Source organism: Lissotriton vulgaris, chromosome 11, assembly GCF_964263255.1.
Source record: "Lissotriton vulgaris chromosome 11, aLisVul1.2, whole genome shotgun sequence".
Classification (NCBI taxonomy): domain Eukaryota; kingdom Metazoa; phylum Chordata; class Amphibia; order Caudata; family Salamandridae; genus Lissotriton; species Lissotriton vulgaris.
The window spans coordinates 110,906,811-110,929,019 of NC_141699.1; the positions used below are offsets into that span (position 1 = coordinate 110,906,811).

The following is a 22,209-nucleotide window of genomic DNA, read 5'->3' on the forward strand; positions in this document are numbered from 1 at the left end:
ACTAATACTAATTTCAGGTCTTACTATGTTTATTTCAACTGGGCCTGACTGGCAGGGGTTCGAGCCCTGAGTGTCCGTTATCTCTCACTGGATTGTCCCTCCTCCCCTCCCATCCAGACACATGAATTTGTGTCTCTTTTCTCTTCGTGCGTCATTTAAGTGTATTGTACAGTGCCGAGTTAACCGGTCTCCAGGCGCTGGTCACGATATAGTGAAAAACAAACAATCAAAAAAGATGTCCGGTCTCCATTTGCAGTTCATGCCAGATTAAAAACCATACAGCGCCCAGACAACCGGTCTCCAGGCACAGTTTGTGCTGTAAACAAAAATAAGTGTTCACCATGCGCAGTTCATGCTCGAAAAAATAAAATCATGCAGCGCCCGGAAGGCCGATGACCTGGCGCAGTTCACACTAGAGTAAAAAGCAGTGATGAGTACATCTTGTTCAGTGTGTGTCAGAGGGGCGCGTCCCGAGGGGTACCAAGTCCAGTGGTGGGTGAAAGTCCATGCTGCTGATGGTCCTGTCCCAGGAAGGGCTGCGTCCCTTTACTAATCCAGGGCTGAAGGCAGGTTTGTGAGTGCTGAGGGAAGGTGAGACCTGTTTTATCACAGGTTAATGAGGGGGAGGAGCGACCCGCCGCCTAGTCCCAATCTACTCGCCCTCAATGCCCCCGGCCTTTTGATGTCTGCACAGGACAAAGGCCCATTCAGGGCTGGGATGAGGCGCATTAAAAAAATTAACACAGCATTGTCACACAGGAAACTCCACGGGGGCAGGGTGCCGCGGCCTAGCCAGCAGACACTTTCAAATTCACAGAGGCCGGGCACAGCCGGGCATGGGCAAGAGGAGCTCGGGCGCAGCCTGGCACGCAGTGTAAATGGGCAAGTGGTACACCAGAGCTACCCGGGCACAGCAGAGGGCACATCCAATATTGGCAAGTGAAGCACTACACTAACACGTATTAGTATAACGTAAATATTGCACGAAATCTCTGTGAAAGAGAGTTAAATCTCTAAAATGAAAACACTGAAGCTGTCTCCTGAGAACTGCTACAAACACGCCCTTCCGCCCCGACATCAGTGTGACCGCATCAACGCTCAGCAAAGTGTTTTTTTCAATCCGTACTCCTCCTGAAAGGGATGTAATGTAGCGCTGGAAGGAACCACAGCGCTACATAACACAAGCGCTCGCTAGCCTATGCAATGCAAAGACGTCTACAGTAACGTGCGACTTTCTCAGCAGACTGTGGTATTTGCCCGGCACTATCACTCTCAGCAGCTGAGAGCCCCATCTTCACTGCGGGAGTGCTGGAGGGTATCGTAGCAGCGGGGATTTGTGTTAGAGGGCTGAACGCATGCAGGGAGAGACGGGCTGGGGGCTGCTTCTGAGGTTACCTCATAAATAAGTGGAAGCACACAATATGTAGGCAGACCTATTTGGTGACGCATGTTCTGATTCCTACAGTTGCATCTTGCAAGCACGCTTTTATCTAACTTCCAACAACTCGGAACGGCCACACGGACAGCGGGAGGGTGGGCGGGAACGGGAACAAGAAGGCAAGAAAAATAAAACAGCACTCACCTGGACATCTTCTGGCGGCAAATGATCAAAACATGGCGTCCAAAAAAAAAAAATAACATCCGCCCACCGCTGCATGACGTGGGCAAAAGCCTAAAATTCTCGGGAGCGCTCACGAATCTGCTCCGGCATTGACAGACAGATCTCTGTTCCAATGACTAGCCTCCATTTATGGAGCTAGCCAATGGAACAGAGGGGCGGGACAACACACACACATACTGTACACATAAGATTTCGCCTGTGCCGAAAAGCTGCGCGGTGCGCAGCTTTCGACAGGTGAAACCTAAAAAAAGGACGCGAGAGTTTGACAGGATCATTTATATATATAAATGATCCTGTCAAACTCTGTGATAGGACATTCGGTATCACATGTTTTTAGTAATTTGTTATACATACCTACTGGGTATTGTACTTCATGTATAAATAGGCTGCTATTAATAAACAGTGAAGAAAGTTAAGCAGGATCTGAGCCTGGTCCTGCCATAGAATTGCTAGTGTGCACTCACTTTCCAGCATCAAGTAAGAGGGAATGGTGGACTTGGACTCTATTAAACATCATGATGATGACTTAGGTGTTAACTACACTTGTAGCCCAGCCCCCAGGGCGCGCTGGGTGTTGTAGTTTCATTGTTCTTTACAATTCTTATATTTTCTTTTACTTTACTATTTAGCTGCTATACAATCAAACAGCGAGAAATACGGCATAATACTTGCCCCTGTATCTTTCATAAAATGTGATTTTTCCTGAAATATCTCTTAGAAAAACTACGTTATCCGCTTTCGGAGTACGTGTTGTTAGTCTGTTTTTCATGCCTTTCCTTACGCAGACATTTAAGGTATTCGTGCGTCATCTCGTTCTCCGTACGTGCGTGGAAAAAGAGGGGGTTATTAGGGGAGGTGGAGGAAGAAAGCCCCGGTTACGGTGGCCGAGAGGAGACCTGAAGCAGGAATAAAGAAAGAATACGCCGAGTGTGGCGGAGCGCGCGACTGTTTGTGAGCTTACGGATAGCGTGAGAGGACACCTAGCAAGCGCGTGGCGGGGCGCGGGCCTTCCCGGTGCGGGGAAGCCGGGGCTCCCGGGCTGGTACCGGTACGTGGGAGGAAGGCAGTGTATTTAAGCCGGTGCGAAACTTCGGCAGGGCCCGTGAGGCGGTGACTGTAAGCGGTGGCTGTGTGTTACTGAACTTCTGTGTCCCAGGGTTTGTTATTCTGGTCTTTTATCTCTGTCCCATGCCCACTAGCGTCTCCTTACCCCTAGGACACCTGTGTCTGTCCACCTGCCCTGTTCGCTTCCTGTGCTTCCTCCCTTGGACATGTTCTAAGAAGGATCACTTATTAACTTCTCCTTACAACTTTTCTTGTGTCGACCTTTCTACTAATTATTTGCTCAGTCTCGGTGAACCAAGACTACAGTTCCCATAATGCACTAGTGTATTTGGTGAAGTCACATGAAATTAACATGGCTGCTCGGTAGACACCGAATCATCTAGTCGCTCACGACCCTCTTTTGGTGTTCCCAATACAGTGGTTTTCTCTAATTTATACGTATCTTGATGTATTCGCTTAGTAGCGCAGCAGGCTCTCCATCCGGATCTGTCACTTCGTCCATGTTTCCAAGGCGACTCTGCTGCTTGATAACTTTTGCTGCCAGTGCCTCGTTGCCAATTTCTTAACGCTTGTATATTTGTGTCTACTGGAAGTTTTTTCTTTTTGTTGTCTTGGACTAGTGGTACGTTTAACCACAGGCTTAATTCTCAGCTGCTTGATTATCTCCCCACGGTATCTTTTAGACCTTTAGTTTCACTTTTAAGGAAAACGACTGTTTAAATTCACCGCCGACATTACTGTTAACACCAGTATTTTTTTTGTTGCTTTGCTTCGTAGTGCTAGATATGCCATAACTTGTGTTTGTTAAAGATCTGCGAGTGCTTGTGCTTAAAGTGTATCTGAGTTGTTTCTTTCTGTCACTTGGTATTCTTTCACTACCACTTGACAGTACCTAATCTACAGACCCTTATTTCCTCGCTGAGTGCTCCCTTCTGCTAACCTCTGAAAGACTTAAGCTGCTACCCCACGTGACAGCTTCCGGGCCTCCGAGGTGCGTTTAACTGCTTTCACGACTTGAGCCTTACACCCATGACTCGTCTAGCTGCTTGTTTATGAGGAGTATTTTGGCGATGCAAATACTTGACTACGATAACTTATTTTGCCTCGCATGGCTTCCCCTAACAAAGCCGCGATGATGCTTCATGCTTCCTCCAGGTTGGACTCTCGCGTATCTGTTTTAAAACCTCTTAGCAGTTGGGCCCATTACCTCCCTGACCCAGTGTTTCTCAACTCATTTGTGAATAATGGTTGTGCTCTTTGACACATCCAGTAAAATTCCCCTGTAACTCCTGTCCAATTTGCAAAGCTGTGTGTAGAATAGCAATTTGCCGCCTGAGGTTAAAGGTACACATGCAGTTTCATGCTTCATCCCAGTTTTTGACACACTTTACTGAAAATTCTGCTTGGCAACTCCTGCTGGAATAGTTGCTCCCTCCTATTTTGTTTTAGAGTCGCACCCTTGGATAAAGCATCATACGTTAACGCATTATGCTGATTATACACACACACATCCATCTCGACCTTGTGGTGGCATTTGGAGAATGTAATATGGTAGCGTTTACTCGTTCTAAATTTAAGAAGAAATAGTTCTGCTTGAGCAGCCGAAAGAGACATTCTACTCCTCCGCGGCGTTGTACTTCGCTATAGTTTCTCTTACCCATTAAGTGAATTCAGCCTTTAGAGCACATTCGGTTTCCTCAGTACTGATACAAGGCCCCACACGGTTCTCATACTGCAAGTTGCTCCCTGCTACCTGCATGATCAGTTTGCCCCCTCCTTATGAGCTCTCCACTAGCTAACTAGTTTGAATATAACAAGATAATGCTCAGTGCTTTTAAACTGCCCCATGCTGCCTAACCATGGCCTCTAAGCCATCTGGGCAAATGAGGATAGATTCCTCTTGCTAGCCTGTCAAGTTCCTTATTTGGTGGCAGGTGTGTAAACATGTACTCTTTTGAATACATTTTATTTGCCAGAGACGGGAAGAAAGAAAATCCTCAAAAGTGCCTGTGCCCTGAAGAAGCATTGCCATTGTTCTTGCAGCCTTTGGCCATCTCGCACCAGGCTAAGCACTGATGATCCCGAAATCGGTTTGCTCTCATGTATCTGTGGGCACCTCTCGCCTACCGGCAAGTGAGATGCCGAAGTCTGATGTCATATCCGGAACGAGACTTCATCATATTTCGATTCCAAGGAATTGGCTAATGCTCCTGTGTGCGTTTCCCGAAAGACACTGCCAATGCTGGATGGGGCCTCCAAATTATGTATTCCTTGGACTGCAAGACACCGAAGCTATCCCAAGCATATATAAAAAATCATAACAGAACCTTCGAAGTAAAGGAAGCCACATCAATTCGGTTGAACGTGCTCCAGTTAAACAACCTAACTAGAAGCTACTGGAAACATGTTAACAGTCTCGGAACGCATGTATTGCGCCATGTTAGCCTTTTGAATCTGTTTACAATTACATTTTTCGGCCTCATCCCAGGGTTGCCAGTCTCCTTATGTGATGTAAGCTTGCCTGTTATGGTATTGCTGCATTCTAGAATGCACCATCGGCTTACCTTCTAAAACAGCATTACTTTCACTGGGTTTTGACTGCCATTGTTAACCTTTAAAAGCCTCACTTAGCCCAGGAGTATAGTCTGTAAGCCTGTACACCTGACTGCCTGCACCTTTTTGGTAAATGTGTTTTAACCAATGTCCTAGAAGGAGCTTATGGATAATGTAGCACAATATCCATGCTTTTAATGTGGTGGCATCCCACGAGTTCTGTCCTTAAGTTCTTATAAACTTGCTTGATTGGTTGGGCTGTATTTTGAACACAGCCTGGCAAAACTTGTGCAGTATTTGTTTACTAAATGAATATTTTACTTTAAATATTTAACTAAATTAACCTGGAACTCTTGTAATCTTGCTGCCCCTCCCAAACCGTTTGAATGCTAGTTGTATAGCATGGCGTTTACTCTACCTCTTTCTATCCCTTAAGTGTTTTGACTCATACTTTACTTACCTGCAGGGTAGGATTTCATAGGCCTTTTCATCATGGATGGCACCCAGGAGGAAGGGGAGAGTGGGACAAACCTTTCAGATGGCAAAGTTGCAGGCACTTCAGGTCCTCATCGCTACTCCAAGGTAAGCTCAGTTTGTGTGAACATAATCCCCTGCAAAGTTGCAGTATCAGTGGGCATCCAGATTTTCTCCATTGCAGTCCTGTTTCTCGTTGGTGTGTTTTACATGCTTGTACAAGTTGATGGATGGGATATAGTCTCCACGTTTTTATCTTGCTATGACTATCAGTAGTGCAATGCCTTGTAATGATGGCATCCAACTATTACATCCGTGTCAGGGTTTAAGCATGTATCAAGAGCAAGCCTTAGACTGTGGTGTTCATTAAAGAATATTGCATTTGTTTGAAATGTCACTTTCCAAACTTACATGCCTTGAAAAATCAAAATGTTACTAGATCTGCTGGTCAATGGGTTTAAATCTAGTCGACCTATCTGTTATTCTCTTGACCCATAAACTGGTTTCAAATGATGTGATCATAGGAATTTAATTTGAGCCGCCGTTTCATTTATCACATATGAGATCACCTTCAAAGGTGCGGTTCAGCATGTCTGCTGTACAAAAATCTTTTGTTTGATTTAATAGACTAAACTTTTTTTCCATATATAATTCAAATCTAGCCACATATAGGATGGGATGCACATGACCCCTGACTTGCCTCTTAGTTCATTAAGACCATTTTCATGAGGGCGGGGGCAGGAGTGTTTCTGAAATGGTTAAAAACTAACTTTTAATAAATACATACCTAGAGCACGAAGTGGTAGCACAGCCATTTGTAATTGGCAAATTTGACATTGAAATGGCCACACACTTTCTCACTGACATTCAGCTTTACTGATAAAACTATATAGTGTACCAACAATGTTTGGGAATGGTTTCTGCAAATGTCTCATTTGCACATCACCAAGTAAAGTTTTCGGCTTTGTTTTGTTCCTATTTAACTCTTTGTTTGCATCACACTTCTTAATTACAAAAAAGTGCTTCTGTAATTCCTGATATATTTTGGAATATTTGTAACTTAATTTACAGACTGTTTATTTAAATGTTATGTTAGAGAAAATTAACTGACCTCTTCAGACAACCCTCTTGGCAAAAACCTCTAGTAAGGGAGAAAAATAAACCTTATTCTCCAAACAGCAATTAGTTAAAAGAAACTGACATTTGACCTTTCCTTGAACAGACAGCAAATGTGCCCAGATAAAAACAAGATTTTAGGCATCTTTAATGCTCATTTACTTTCTGAATGAACAGCACACCTGTCTCTTTCCTGCCTAAATTTACTCGTCCGGTGTGACTAGAAGGTGCTAAAAATAGCTTGACTGGATAATATTTTACTCACAATTACGAGTGGGTAGTAGGTTTTTCGACGCCTGACTTAATTATGTGTACCTCCTCATACAAAGTGAGGCACACCAATCGGGGGTTGAATTTATTTCTCCTGATGCCCACAACACATTATTTGGGGTTTGGGCAGTTTACACTCGGTGTGCTTTTGATAAAGAGGAATGACTTGCGAAGGCAAGATTTGGATCCCAAGGCAATAGCTGTTGAACTGTATTTGATTAATTAAAAGCCTTTAATATTAGATTAAGTGCTTTAAAGTAATGGTGGTCTGTAAGCTCAACTTGCTTTACTGACTATGGTTTCAGTATAAAGGTTTACGTATGTTTGCAAAATTTACTTATTTGTGGTGACTGTTTATAGAGCTCCCAGAATTCTTATATGCAAATACACAGTCCAATCAAAAGATTATTTATATCCTTAGAGCAAACTATGTACTCATAATATTTGCATGCTGAAGAAAAGTTGCTGACCGTTCTGCTGAATTGTGCAATTTGAGTTCAAACTCCAATGTACCCCAGAAATATTTGCAAGTTGGAAAAAAATGGACAGGTTATAGGTAGTTTTACTATACTACTGTGCAGCCGCATAAAACCATAAGCATTATGTAAAAAACATTTTGGGGAAAGCAGGTGTCTTTAAAAACAAAAAAGCACTAGTGCACCTGCAGTTTTACTGCCTATTATGGATCCAGGTTCATGAATTCTGGGACCTAGTAGTTAACAGAAGTAGGACTGGAAACCGGGGAGGTGCAGGTTTACATATAGCAAATGTTTGAAAATTCAACTTTACATGTGCAAATATATGCATATATTTGCTAAAGGAAAACAATCCAGAGCACATGCCAGTTCATTTGGTAACTTGTAGTTCTATTTTCTCAATGTGAGAATCTTCTTCTCATATGTCTGCCTTGTGTTCGCGTTTATTTTTTAAATTGTTTTTTCAAATTTCTTTTGGGGGTGATCGGGGGGGGGGGGGTCTCCTGCTCCCCATCCCATACTGGAAAAAGCTCTGTACATGTCCAGATTAAAATCGATTATATCCAGTATGGGAATGGTTTGGAGAAGTTGCTGGAGACCCCTGAGAATGTCTGTTTGTTTTGGTGGGTGTGCACAAATTCAGTGGCGATTTCAGCTCTTGAATGAGTTTCGGGTGACTTCCAGGGCATTGTCTTGACTGTTTAGTTTTAACCCCTTCCATGCGGCCGCGATTCCCCTGGTGTGCTGTAAACAGCACGAACAGGGGCGTGCCGTGACGAACCCCAGCCGTCATCAGCACACGAGCACCGTAGTGCATGACGGCTGGGGTTCGTCATCAGCATGGAAGGGGTTAAAGTAGTGCTGTATATTCTATTGACTTTAACCCATTTTAGAGTCTACTGTTGGCGATTTGTGAATGCTCATTCCAGTGAGGTCCTCATTTCCCCTCTACCACACTCTCCCATTTTGAGGTAGTCCACCTACATTCAAATCGGTTTGTGTAGAAGAATATGGTGTGGTGATGTGATGTCCTTGATCTGGTGACCTTACCATCAAGGCATTGTTGTGTAGGATATCTGCTAAGCTATTTAAATCGGGAAAGGGGTGCATCGGTTTGTGCTGACCAACCTGTGAAATAGTAAACTTTTAGTTGCATCTACATCAGTATCTTGCCAGTCTGCTTGGGCTCTCGATTTGTCATAATATTTGGACTTAACATTGTGCTGAGAAGCGTTTTGGTTTAGGCAATGACCTGGTCACACACACAGCTGTTAGTATTAATGTTCAACACTGCAATGCTTGGAAAAGCATCAACATTTTGTTTCATGGAGGAGTGAATTGTATTTTAGTACAGCCACTAACCTGTAAACCTTTAACCAAAGATAGCATTCAAATTACACGTTTTAGCGGTGGACTGTTCAGTTTCCCAGCAGTGTCGGAAAGGACTGGTTTACTGTGCATGGATTTGGAACCAGAATGCTGTACAAACAGTAGCATCGGTCACACGTTCAATATCTGGTGATATAGTTTTGATAAAATCTATGTTCTCGAATGTTTGATCCCTACCCCCACCTTGATATAATCACAAGTTTCTTGTCCTGGGTTGCAATTGTAAAGCACCAACTGGTCCAGCGGTATATACATGAATGGACATGCTGCAAGCAACCATGCATGAGACAAAATTTCCCTTTTGGGTTGTAAACTCTTCTCACCAGCCGAGGTTTGAGAACTAACAGTCTTGCCTTGGCAACACCAATAAAGTGTCAAGTGTGAATTTAACTTCAGGTGCCAGCCAACGGATCTGTGTGATGCAAACCAGGTGATCTCTTGACCTCCTCGGAAGAAAGCTATTTCGCAGAATTTCAACTTGCGATGGCAAAAGAAATTAGAACAATGGCAGACCAGGAGTACAATAAGTGAGGCTCTGCTAGATTGCAGTAAACACAGCCACCACTTTTTATGCAAAGCTCACGACTGGAGGTACCCTGGACAGACTGATGTGAATAGTTAATAAACGACAGTCTGTGGCATCTCAGAAGTAAGATGGTGTTGGTTTTGTACCTTGGGGGCTCATTCCAATTACTGTAGGAGGCTATGGAGGACAACATTGTCAAAAGAGAATGTATTTCGAGGCATTGATGTCTCTAGAAGAATATGTTCATCTTGAATGAATGGTCACTTCTGAGAACTTGCAGTGCAAACCACCAGTTTGTGATGATGCTGAGAAGGCTGGCTTGTAAATTCGAAGAAATTAGTGGGGTTTATTATCTCAGTTAATTGTGCACGATCATATTAGAAATAAAGGACTTACTGTGGTTGATGGTGAACAGGACCTAAACCGTGGTGGCTTGCTCCAGATTTCTTGTGCATGAATAGAGTATCGAGAGAAAATAATATAACATTTGCTAGCATTCGCAGCAAGATTTTAATTCTATTGACACAGGCGAGGATTATGCTTCTTTCTTTTACTGCTAAATCACAGCAGTCACATTTTAACAATAAACACAAGCTACATATCCCATGAAACTCTGCTCACACCCACCAAGTCAGTAGTTCATATAACATTAGGCACCACTATTTTAAGAGCCTCTTTCTTTGCTCTGAGCAGTATGTCAATTGAAACTAACACACAACCGATGGCTTCCGCAGGACCGTTTCAGTGGTCAACCCTCATAGAAGAGCTTGCTCATCAACAAACCGGAGCACAAAATGCCAACACGAATGTTGTCAAAAGGTCACTGATTTCTGATCCGCATCTGGGAAGAAGACCAATCCGTAATATCCAAATATCAACTACTATATACGGGTGGGCACACTAAGAGAAAATCTAGTGACATGATGATTAATGGCTAATACACTCGGCCTAATCCTCTCCTCATGTCCTTATTAGGCCTGGGTGTAGTTCGCGGAGTTCCGCTAAGCGACAACTCGCCAGGGGTTTATTTTCTGCGCTCGCCAACTAGACGTTTAAGAGCGTGAGCGAGTTAAAAAAAAAAAAAAAACATTTTGGGGGAGCTTCGCGGTGTGTGGAAAATTCTGCAAGCAGAGTTCACTGCCCAGGCCTTAACAGAATTAAATTCCAGGCTCCAGTTATACTAGTTTAACGCTTATCGAAAACCACAGAAGTAATATCGCCTTCAGGTTTATGGCAAAATTGTTTAAAAGTAGACTTAGGCAAACCGTCAACTGACCTCTTAATATCCTGAATGGTTGAATTTATCATAACCGATTTAGAAGCCATAGCTCCTCTAACAGAATGAGTCCCAAAAACTAAGTTTAATACTTTTCATTCATCTCTTAATAGTGGCAGAGGATGCTGGTTTTAATGGCTTTTGCAAAGCAATTAACAAATGTGTAATACTAACAAGTCACAATGTAGGAGTACTCTTAAGCTTTCAAACATTGAACCACACAATTTGTTGTTAGGAAAAGCATTTATATTCTGTACAGAAAACGTTTTTGTTCTACCAGTCATGGTAAATGAAACCCCTTCCGGAGTAAACTCTACCTGCTAAATCCAGAACTCTCTCTCATCCGAAGTTCTTAAAGTGGATAATTGTTAGAGCATTTTTTAAAAAAACTTTATTCGTGGCTGTGACCATTATTACAAGGTGCATTTAATCATTTCACATTCTACATTCTATCAGTCTTTTCCATTTTCTGTAACTCAACTTTGGCATATCAATCCTCGTATCCATCTGTTCGTCACATCTTATAATTCTTCCAAGTAACCTTTATTATTTGCATTTAAATTACAATATCGCCTGTATATGAACTGTCCCTCAACCCCTTTCCCTCCCCCTCCCTGTCTCCTGGCTATTTCTGTGTACATGTTCTGTAAGTTGGATATATTAGCTTTAAGTCTTTGCTAGAGTGATTCAATCGCTAGGCATAGTTACCGGTGAATCCATTCTAGGTAGCCGTGCGTGCTGGCATTCCACATAGCATATGTACGGTCAGATGGTATTTCCTTGTGGCATTTCTGGGTCTATATCTTCCAACTCTATTAACATTCGTTCCCAGTCCTGCGCAATAGGGTATTTACGTAGTCCTTTCTCTTCCTCCCTACGCAGCGCCGCAGTTTCCGCTTTGCCCCATTTCACCATGTCGGATTGCCATACTTCTACATTAGGGGGTCTCGGCGACTTCCATCTCATAGTGAGAGCTCTGACTGCCAACAAGAGGGCCAAATCTACAAATTTCAGTTGTGCCTTACAGGTCTTGGATCTCTTCCTGTGACCTATCGGGCAGGGTAGTGCACCCTCAGGGATCTGCAGGGCTGTTACAGTGTATAGTGTGTTTCTGATCGTCACCCAGTAGTTGCGTAATCTCGGGCATGTCCACAACATGTGGAGGATATTTGCGTCATCCTCTTGACATCTAGGGCAGTTGTGGGGGGTGGCAGGAAACATCCTGTGGAGCCTTTGGGGGGTGAGATATGCTCTATGCAAAACCATGGCCTGTATAAATTTGAATTTAACGTTCCTGGACACCCTCCTATGGTGACCCAGGATGATCTTCCATTCCCCGTCTGTTATGGCCTCCCCTGTGTCTGTAGCCCAAGCCTCCCTGAGTGTGGTGAGGGGCAAAGCTGCATGTTCTCTAATGCCCACATAAAGCCACTTTACGAGGTGTCCACCCGTCCCATATAGTGGATGAGATGAACCAATTCGTGTTGGTCTGGCTTGGTGCATTGTGGAGCCCAGGTGCGTCTTATATAGTGGGTCAATGAGGCGTGCAGGAAGTATATTCGCTGCGGGGCACCTGTGGATTGTGCGAAGGTGGCATGATCTAGTAGGGTGTCGTCCCCAAACAAGTCTTCCACTCTGTCCACCCAGGCATCCGTCCAGGGTTGTAATCTGCGTCGTGTCAGGTTCCCCTGTGGAGTTGGGAGTCCAAGTAGGGGGATGTTGTCTGCGCAAGGAGTGGTTCCTGCAGTGTACGTCAGTGCTTTCCGCCAACATCTCAGAGCTACGTGTAGTAGGGGGTTGCAGTCTCTGGGAATCTTGGCAGCGGGCAGTGAAAGGGAATGAAGGTCTCCGCGTGCCAGTTTGTCTGCTGTGAAAGCAATCTCGTGGAGGTTTCTACCCGCCACCCAGCGTGTCAGCCATTGGAGTTGGCTAGCATAATAGTAGCTTCGTAGGTCTGGTACACCTAGGCCTCCCTGTCTGGTGTTCAGCATTAACTTCTTGAGGCTTATTCGCCGTCTCCCCGACCCAAAGATGAGATTGATTATTAACGTGTTTAGTGTGGTAAATATTTGTTGTGGAAGTAGGACTGGCAAGTTTACAAAGTAGTACAGTATCCGGGGAAGGAGGACCATCTTCGAGATCACCACCCGGCCCATTACAGATAGGGGCAGGGACGTCCAAAAGGTCACGCTACTTCGAAGGCCGTTAATTGCTCTCCGTACATTACCCTCAATCTGGTCTTCTGGACTCTGGTATACGTTAATACCGAGGTATTTAAATGTAGTTGGAGCTACCTGGATCTGGTATGTAACAAACTGTATATGGGTAGGCCGCTGTCCGTCCCGGAAAAAGCCCAGTGATTTTCCGGGGTTTATGGCCAAGCCAGAGATTTTTTCAAATCGTGTAAAGATGGTCGCTAGGTGTCTATGGTCATCCTGCAGATTTCGGAGGAACACCATTATATCGTCGGCATATATGGAGATCAAATTATGGGTATCTCCTACTAAAATGCCTGCCTCCGCTGCCCTAGTTCGGAGTTCAATCGGTAGGGGTTCTAGGGTGAGTACGAACAGTAACCGCGACAGCGGGCACCCCTGTCGGGTGCCCCTGTGGACGTCATAACTGTCCGAAGTGTGCCTGCTTGTGCGTGCTCTAGCCGTTGGATTGTAGTATAGTAGACAAATCCATTTTATCAGGGCGTTTGGAAAGCCGAAGCGTCTCAGGGCTTCAAACATAAAGTGCCATGTCAGGGAATCTAATGCTTGTCGGAGGTTCAGGGCTATGCAGCCAACGTGCGGTAGTTCCTGTGGGGTGGTCGTCATGAGGGCGTGGAGTCGTCTCGTATTCTGAGAAGTACTCCTCTTCAGGAGGAAGCCACATTGATCAGTGTGGATCAGACCAGGGAGATTAGCTTGTATTCATAAGGCGATAGCTTTGCTAAGGATTTTATACTCCGAGGAGAGCATGGATAGGGGTCTATAGTTGCTCATGTCAAGGGCGTCTCTGCGTGCTTCGGAATGGAAATGACTAAGGCCTGCATATCCAAGACTGGTGCCAATGTGTCAGAGTAAGTTTAGTAAAACTCCCCAGGCAGTCCATCCATACCCGGAGTCTTACCCCGGTTCAGTGTGTGAATGGCTATTTTAATTTCTTGTTGCGTTATGGGTTTGGCTAGGACCATCTGAATCTCCTGGGTCAAGGTTGGAATTGTCAATTCGTCTAGGAAGTCTATCATGGCATCCCTAGTATCTGCAGGGGGAGGAGCGTAGAGTCTCTCTAGGTGGGTCTTGAATACAGTGATCTCTAGCTGGGTGTTTACCTGCCTGTTTCATCCCGGACGCTTGTAATTACTGGGGTATCTCGGATCAGACGAGCTAGCAGTGCCCCAGACCTATCCGCCTCCGCCTGCTGTCGTCTCAAATAGTCATAAGTGTTAGAGCATAACCATTTAGCCAAAAACTTTTTAAGGTCTCGCGTGGCATACTGCGCAGTAGAGCTGGTGAGATTTTGTTTTTAGGAGAACTTCACTAGCGAGGGTTAAGCCCCACCCCTCTTCTTCATTGGCTGGCCTCCTAAACGGTGGCCAGTCATTGGAGAAGAGGTCCTAGTGACGTTCTCCTTTTTTTAGGTTTCGCAGCAGTGTTCGCGCAGGCGAAATCTTTTGAGTTTCAGTATGGGGCTTTAACCCGCCTTTCTGTTCCATTGGCTAGCTCCATAAATGGAGGCTAGCCATTGGAACAGAGATGCATCAGTCATTGTCCAAGCAGATTCATGGGCGTTCCGGCGAATTTTTTTTTTGTTATTTTTGTTATTTTTAAATTTTTTTCTCTCGGCCCCTTTAACAACTTCATTGCGGCGGTGGGCGGATGTATTTTTTTTTGGGGGGGGGGCGGCATGTTGTGTTCAGTTCATCATGGCTTTTGCGGGAGTGGGCTGCACGGTTTGTTGCCGGGATGTCTGCGAGTAGGTAAGCAGCCTTTTCTTCTGTACGTCTTTCCGTTTTTGTCTGTGTATTGTTGTCCGTGGATTCTTTGTCTTGTCGTTTCCATGTACCGTACTGCTTGTCTGTCTTTTGTCTTGTACCGTTGTGCGTGGCTGCTGTCTCGTCTGTGTATTGTCCATGGCTTCGTTCATGATGATTTTGGCTGCCACTTTTTCAGGGGGCGGGCGGGTCGCGAGTTCCTGGCGTTGCTTGTTCAGTGTGTGTGAATGTGCCTATTTTTCTCTGGTGACCTTCGAAATAGGATTTCAGCTAAAGTGATTAAAAGAATACATTTGCAGTCGTGTATCTAAAAGGGTCCTAGTACAGTTCACTAGTGAGTGAATGTAGTGTGGATGACGTTGGATTAGGAAGTATAAAACTGTCTGCCCTGGCGCGATTCCTGCCAGCAATATTCACATCCTGTTTTTCCAACACTTTCCCCGCAGCAGCTAATTCTGTAGTTTAGAATTTAAAATGGCCCCCTCTGTTGTAAACAAAACACCCCGAATCGGCATTCCTGCTTTTCACTGTCACTCGTTTCTTCCGCCCACGCTTATTTCCGGTAGTTACCGCAATGTTGCACTGTTTGTCTCCTCGATATGGAAACTGGTGATTTGGACTTATTTTCTTTCATATTATTTTGGGCGGAGGGGGGTGTATTTGGAATTTTAAACTGTGCTGTCTGTAACTTTTCAGTTACTTCAGAGCGCAACATGGCTGCAGCCATTGGGAATGCAGGAGAACGGCAGAGCAGCTGCCCCTCAGAATCTGATTGTTTTAGCCACTCTGCCCTTTTTAGAGCTTCCAAAGTAGATGTGGCCATTATGAGACCCAACTCCCTGTAGTAACTTTTAAAGTGAAGTGTAGCAAGCCTTCGTGTCCGACCGTTGCTGATTGCTTGTGCAGGATATCATTATCTTGGTCTCAGGTTTTCCCCAAAAATTAAATCTTAATAAATAAAAAATATATAAACATATGTTCAAGTGTGAGTCACATTTTGTTCCTACTCACCACAGCACACAGCATGGTTCAGTGGGTCAGCCCACTTCATTCATAAACGGTCTTGCACCGTGGGTGAAACCAGTTGTCCTGATCACGTGTGCACAGCTTCCTGAAACAACATGCACGTGAGTACCAGAGATATAACGTTGCTGGGCTCATGAGCCATTCCTTTATTTTATCTTTACTATACCTTCACCATTATTTTTACATACTGAAAATGTTTGCAAAAACAATGTATTGCACACCAGACGAGGCTAGAACTCAGTGAGTGAGATTTCAGAAATCTGAACAACCCAACTTCACCCTACATATCTTGGCAGAACGCCTTATTGCCCCTGCCCTCCCAGGATAAACTTGATGGTGCACACTTCCCTAAGCCTCGCAAGGACAAAGGTAAAAATTCCAGGGGAATTTACACATGTTGGCAAGAATGTATAGACACGCCATTGTGACAGTGATGCATTCACCACACTCGCCTCGCTGCTAAACATGGCACTGACACACCACAGAGAGAGAGAGGGAGAGAGAGAAAAACCAGACCTTACGAGGGCACTATTCGCACATTACTCAGGCGCCGTGACACACGGGCACACCCCAACATGATGCCATCTGCATGAAACGCCAGCATGGCGGGGGAGATCGTGGCCTTACTGCTGGCCCTGTTGGGCAGGGTGCTGGCCTGCTCCATGCTGCCCACCACCTACTGGAAGTGTGTGGCTCTGTGTGTGTGGCTTTGCGTGTGGCTCTGTAGGTATGTATGTGTGTGGGACTCTGTGTGTGTGTGTGTGTGTCATTTGCGAGAGATTAAGCTATTGGCATTGTAAATGACAGTGCCATTTATTTATATATTTTCAAAACCAACACCTAAATAAAAATGTAATTTACAATGCCAATAGCTCTACCTTTTTCTAAGGCGAACCGTTGCATTGTAAATGCTTGTTTCTCTTAGCCCCATCCTTTTCAGATTGGGTTCCTTGACTTACTGGTGGCGTAAAAGGTTTCTTATCTTTATGGGGCCATCTGTTTTGACCCATAAAAGTAAGAAACCTTTTACACCACCAGTAAGTCATGCCGAGCCAGTCTGAAAAGGATGGGGCTAAGAGTGCCCACCCCGCCAGCACACTTTCCCCAGCATCGAGCATTTGAATGCAAAGTGCCCACGCATTTAATCCATGTAATGCCCTCCTGCACGCCTGGGAAGATCTATTGGAATCAAAGGGGCTTCGAAAGCCCCCGCCAGGCTTTCAGTTATTGTCTCCTGCAGCCAAAAAAGCTGTGCGAGATTCTCAAAGCGTCATAGCCTTCCTCTTGCGCGTCACATATGCCACGCTCTCAGCGTTCCAAGAGGTTCGAATCAAATCTACTGTTGCCTGTCATTTTTAATGCTATTTACATACGCGTCACTTCTTAAGAAATCGATCAGTCTGTGCTTTATCACTCTTCAAACGAAAGACTCTCTTAAGATATGTAAAAACTTTGCATCTCTACCACAACCGCAATTGACACAACGTTTACAGTATTACCCTGGCATTGGGAGAAAATGGGCGGGAGGAAATGGCTGGCTTTGTTAATGCTCCGCAGAGCTCATCTGCCACGTCGAAACAAAAAGTAGACTAAGTTATAAACAGTTCACCGTACTAACAAAACCGGAAGCATTGTTTGATCCCTCTAGTTAAAAGTTAGTGGGCTTGTAAGTAAACCCTGAAGCACAAAGCAAAGACCTCATGACAAAACAAATTTTAAGTTCATTGCATAATTTCGAATACATGGTTTTGCACACTAATAGCCAACTTGCATTACAATTTAAAGTATAGAAAGTCTTTCTAGACTTTGCCCCTCTGAGTAAATGCATCGAAAATGCAAGCTACTTTCAAAGTATTTGGCTTTTATCAAATGTTGTTGATATTCTGAAAGATAAGTGCATCTATTTCAAGATGGCCACATTATTAATTGGCGCTGGCCAGCTGACGTAGCGGCAGCTCGCCAAGCCCTGTCACTGAGCTTTCACCCTCAGAACAGTCTGTGGGGGTGAAATTGAAAACCTACTTTGCAGCAGCCAATGGAATGTCGGTATGTTAGTAAGGCAGGAGGCAGTTGCTTGTTTCTGCCGGTAGGGGCACAACAATGCACTTTGAGGTAGGCACAGGGTAGTGCTGAGGGAAGAGGCGCTGACTCGGTCTACTCTGCTGCCTCCTCCGGGTCGTATCATCCATTCAGTGCACCTGAGGAGCCGGTGGAGTGCAGAGACCCGATGCGGAGCATGACTAGAGGAGCTGACAGCGGAGCAAGCCATGGGGAGGTAAGTCCTGATCTGTGCGTTTGACTGATGCACAACTCTGATGGATACATTGTGCATCAAAGAGCTGCGAGGAAAGGCATCAGGAACTTGAAAGCGATCGAGGATGTAAGGCTACAAGGAGAGCCTTTGTGCTCGCTTACCTCTGAGGAGGCGGTGTGCACCAAATTGCAGTAAGGTGGATGTGTGAATTCAAGGCTGTGAGCAGACTTGTGCACCCAGGGCTGCGAGGAGACTGTGCACCCAGGACTGGGAGGCGAATACGTGCATCCATGGCTCTGAGGAGATAGAGTGGTGAGGAGGCTATGTTTTTCCAAAGCTGTGAACTGTATGCCTCCACAGCTGCGAAGGGACTGTTTGCACCCATGCCTGTGAGGGAGCGGTTTGCACCCATGCCTGTGAGGAAGCAGTATGCACCCAAGTCTCTGAGGGAACTGTATGCATCCATGTCTCTGAGGGGACTGTGTGCACCTATGACTATGATGGGACTCTGTGTGCACTCGTGGGACTGTGTGCAACCGTTTCTCTTAGAGGACTGTGTGCACCCATGGCTGTGAGGGGACAGTGTGCACCCACAATAGTTCTGAGGAGCCTTTGTGCACCCATACCTCTCAGGAGCTTGTGTGCACCCATATCTCTCCGGAGCTTTTGTGCACCTGTGGCTGTGAAGATATTGTGTGCACCCATAACAGTGACGAGGCTGAGTATCCCCATGGTAATTAGGAGGCGAACCAAGGCTGTGAGGGGGACTGTGTACATCCAAGGTTTTCAAAAGACTGTGCAACCCCAAGTTTTTGAAGAAATTGTATGCACCGAAACCTGGAGACCCATTGTATGAGCTCAAGGCCGAGGAGAGACTTCGCAGCCATGATTAAGTCTTTTAACCCCTTCGAGGCTAATGACGAGCTGGGCTCGTCATGGCGCTTACCTGCCGTGCGCTGATGACAAGGCCAGCTCGTCATAAAACAATGAAAATCAATCATCTGCAGCGCAGGACGGGAAAACGCCTAGCAGCCATGGGGTTAAGCAGACTCACCCAAGCCAGGGAGAAGGCTAATTGCCGAGTGCAGATACCTTTTTGCATTTATCGCACTTTGCCTTTCCTTGGCTGTAATTAAATTGGTGCAAGAACGCAAAGGGATTGTTTTCACTTTCATTACTACACGGACACCGCTCCAGCATTGACCCCCTCCTGATATAGGGTGGTGTGGGTGCATTGACTCTCACGTGTTTGGTTGTGCGAGGAAGCAGTGTGTGCACAATTTGGCCGGCAGTCTGAGCATGCTTTTATGTCGCCTGCTTAAGGCCGCGAGAACACCGCATTCACCGAGTGAAGGTGCACATTTAGCAGCCGCTGTGTAGGATTCTAAGGTCACATTGTGCATGTATTGATATAGGGTCTGGTAAGGGCACACTGTGCAAAAGGATACCTGGGTTTTTATGGTAGCTTTGTTTGCATCTACTTATTATAGAATGCAAGAACTAAGGATGACAAGAGGGTGACACATGTATTAAAATATCTATAAATGTGTGGAGAATATGTACCACAATGTTCAGTGACTTTTTGCTGCCACATAGTTAATGCATGCTAGGATAGCAACGAGTAAAAAAAAAGCATGTTGGAGGCCAACGTCTGCATTCAACAGAACTTAAGTTACTGGTGTGATGTGACATGGCACGGATGCACTCCGGTTGGAGAGAATGGTACGAAGAGCTTTGCAAGTGCATGTATGCCGAACCCCACTCTACGCCGGTATGTCTTGTCCTAATAAATCCACGCCGCCGTGGGCGATCCCTGGGCTGCGTTACTCCTCCCTGGTCGCACCGCAAGGAATGCAGCCCGGGCCACCAATCACTGCAAGGACCTGACTGGAGAAAGGGAGATCTCCAGACAGACAACGCCAAGAGGGCAGAAGTGTGTGTGGCTCTGTGTGCAAATGCAATAGGTCTCGCATTTGCGAGAGATTAAGCTATTGGCATTGTAAATGACAATGCCATTTATTTATCTGTTTTCAAAACCAACACTTAATAAACATTTTATCATTTACAATGCCAAAAGCCCTAACTTCTGCAAAGGAGAGACCGTTTCATTGTAAATGCTTCTAGCTAGATGAGCCTTATCTGGCCTTTTATCAGTCTGCACTAGTGAACATCCCAAAGGAATGAGTATTTAGCCTTAGAAGGGTTAGCCACTCAAATAGATTTGAAAAGTTTACAAATGATGGGGTGCATTCCTACCGGCTTACCATCAACTTACTTGTGACCTGCTGAAATAGCCGAACGAAAATGTACAGACCTGGAAGATAAACCATCCGAAGCCTTTTGACACGAGAAATTTACAATGTGCCAATTCTGCTTCCACGGGATCCACGTGCTGTTCCAGGCACCAACCAGTCCAGCTTTACCATCCTGAGTAATACCTCTTCCTATTGGAGGGTGCCCACGCATGTTTGAATTCTGTAGCTGCCTCAAAGGCCTGGCAGACTCCACTGTTGCCTGAAAGCCTCCAGACCATTGGGGACAACTGCCCTGACGTTACCAGCGGGTGCAGTTCTCCCAGCGAGCCCTGGAGCATTGTCTACGACCAAGGCATGAGAGGTTAATATCACGTCTTCTCCAAAAGAATCTGAAACCAAGGCTGTGCCTTTCACTGCGGTGTGACCAGCACCGTACTTGCTGTTTGGCGGGTGATCAGTCACTACTCTATGTAGCAGTGCGAATGGAGGGCGGGAAAGACCTAATTAAGCATCCCTGACCAATCCTGAGAGCACACATCCGTGTCCTTCGCCAACAGATATGGCCTCCAGCTGCAGAAAGTCTCCAATTGCTGGTTCAGTCTGGAGGCAAAAAGATCTATTGTGCAGGTACCCCAAATTGATTGTATCACCTGAAACTGATGTGCATGGAGCTGCCAATGTTGTAATCTGTCAGCTACCTGGAGTTTCAATCTGCTACCGCATTGGACTGACTTGAAATGTACTCTTATCACTGTAATTTGGTGACTCTGGCAATAATGTAAAAAGTCCTTAGTTATCTCCAGTAAGTGACCTCCCTCCCAATTTCTTGATGTACCTCACTGACCATATGTTGTCCATCCTGAGATAGATGCAACCAATCTATTTTCTTGGGAGAAAATGTCCTGATTGCAGACTGACTTGTCAATTCCAGACAGTTGGGGTAACTCTTGGGGAGATCACATGCCACCCCTGCAGACATCTCCGAAACACACTCCCCAGCCCAACGGCTGAATCAGACTGTTATTGCCTCTGGTTGGGACCCAAAGATGGCTCTGCCTCCACGTTTCCCTATCACCAGTGGAGTTATTCTCTAAATTCCTCCGTAAGGGGAATCTGATCTGTGTAAGACAACTTTTTGCAGGTGGTGGCTTTTCAATCTTTAGAGTGCCCAGTAATGAATGGGTCCTGGGAAAATGGCCTGAATTGAGGACGCCAGTAGGCCAACCAGGCCAGCAATCGTTCAGAGAAGCTACTTGTCATGAAAGGACAGATTTCAATTCCTTTTTCACTTGGCACAACTTACCTTTGGGGAGCTTCAGTTGTGCAGACTGGGAATCGCAAACCCCAGAAAATGTATTGTCTGAGACGGGCAAAGACTCTACTTGGTTTTGTTTATGACAAACAACACATCCTGCAAAAGAGGCATTGTCGTCTACAAGTGAAGGATGGCCACTGACTGGGACTGCACCATGACGAGTGTCCAAGTATACTATCATGCAGAGTCCTTGCTCCATAAGGTGGGCTGTCTGCTTCATCACCTTGGTGAAAACAAGGTGCAGATGAGAGCCCGAAATAAAGGACAAAATATTCCAGCCACCCGTCCCTCCATCGGAACTAAAGAAATTGTTGGTGAGGAGGAAAGATTAGAATGGTCAGATATGCATCCTTGAGGTCCAGACCGACTATCCAATCCCCCTTTCGTACAAGTCTGTTAGAAGATGGATTCACTCCATCTTGAAATATTGAAGTGATGTAACTGAACTCTTGTAGATTCAAAACCAACCGGTGTTCACCCCCCTCCCCGTTCCCCCCCCCCATCCCCCTTCATTTTCTGAGGCGTTGCTGCAGAACACCAGGGCACTGTCGCAGTACACCACCGCACACGTCTGCAGCAGGTCTTTTATCTGTGTTTATAAAAGTTGACTT

At 45.4% G+C, this 22,209-nt stretch overlaps 1 protein-coding gene across 3 annotated transcripts in view; it reads left to right on the forward strand.

The window, feature by feature from the left end:
* The first annotated feature begins 2,436 nt into the window (after positions 1–2,436).
* Positions 2,437–22,209, forward strand: part of EIF4ENIF1 (eukaryotic translation initiation factor 4E nuclear import factor 1) — a 103,550-nt gene continuing 83,777 nt past the window's right edge. For 2 of the 3 annotated variants that reach the window (XM_086942825.1, XM_086942827.1), the window contains exons 1-2: positions 2,437–2,669; positions 5,706–5,821. In XM_086942825.1, the coding sequence (XP_086798951.1) occupies positions 5,732–5,821 (90 nt within the window). In that variant the 5' untranslated portion in view covers positions 2,437–2,669; positions 5,706–5,731. The remainder of the gene's footprint in view (positions 2,670–5,705; positions 5,822–22,209) is intronic. The other variant, XM_086942826.1, reaches the window with a different exon arrangement.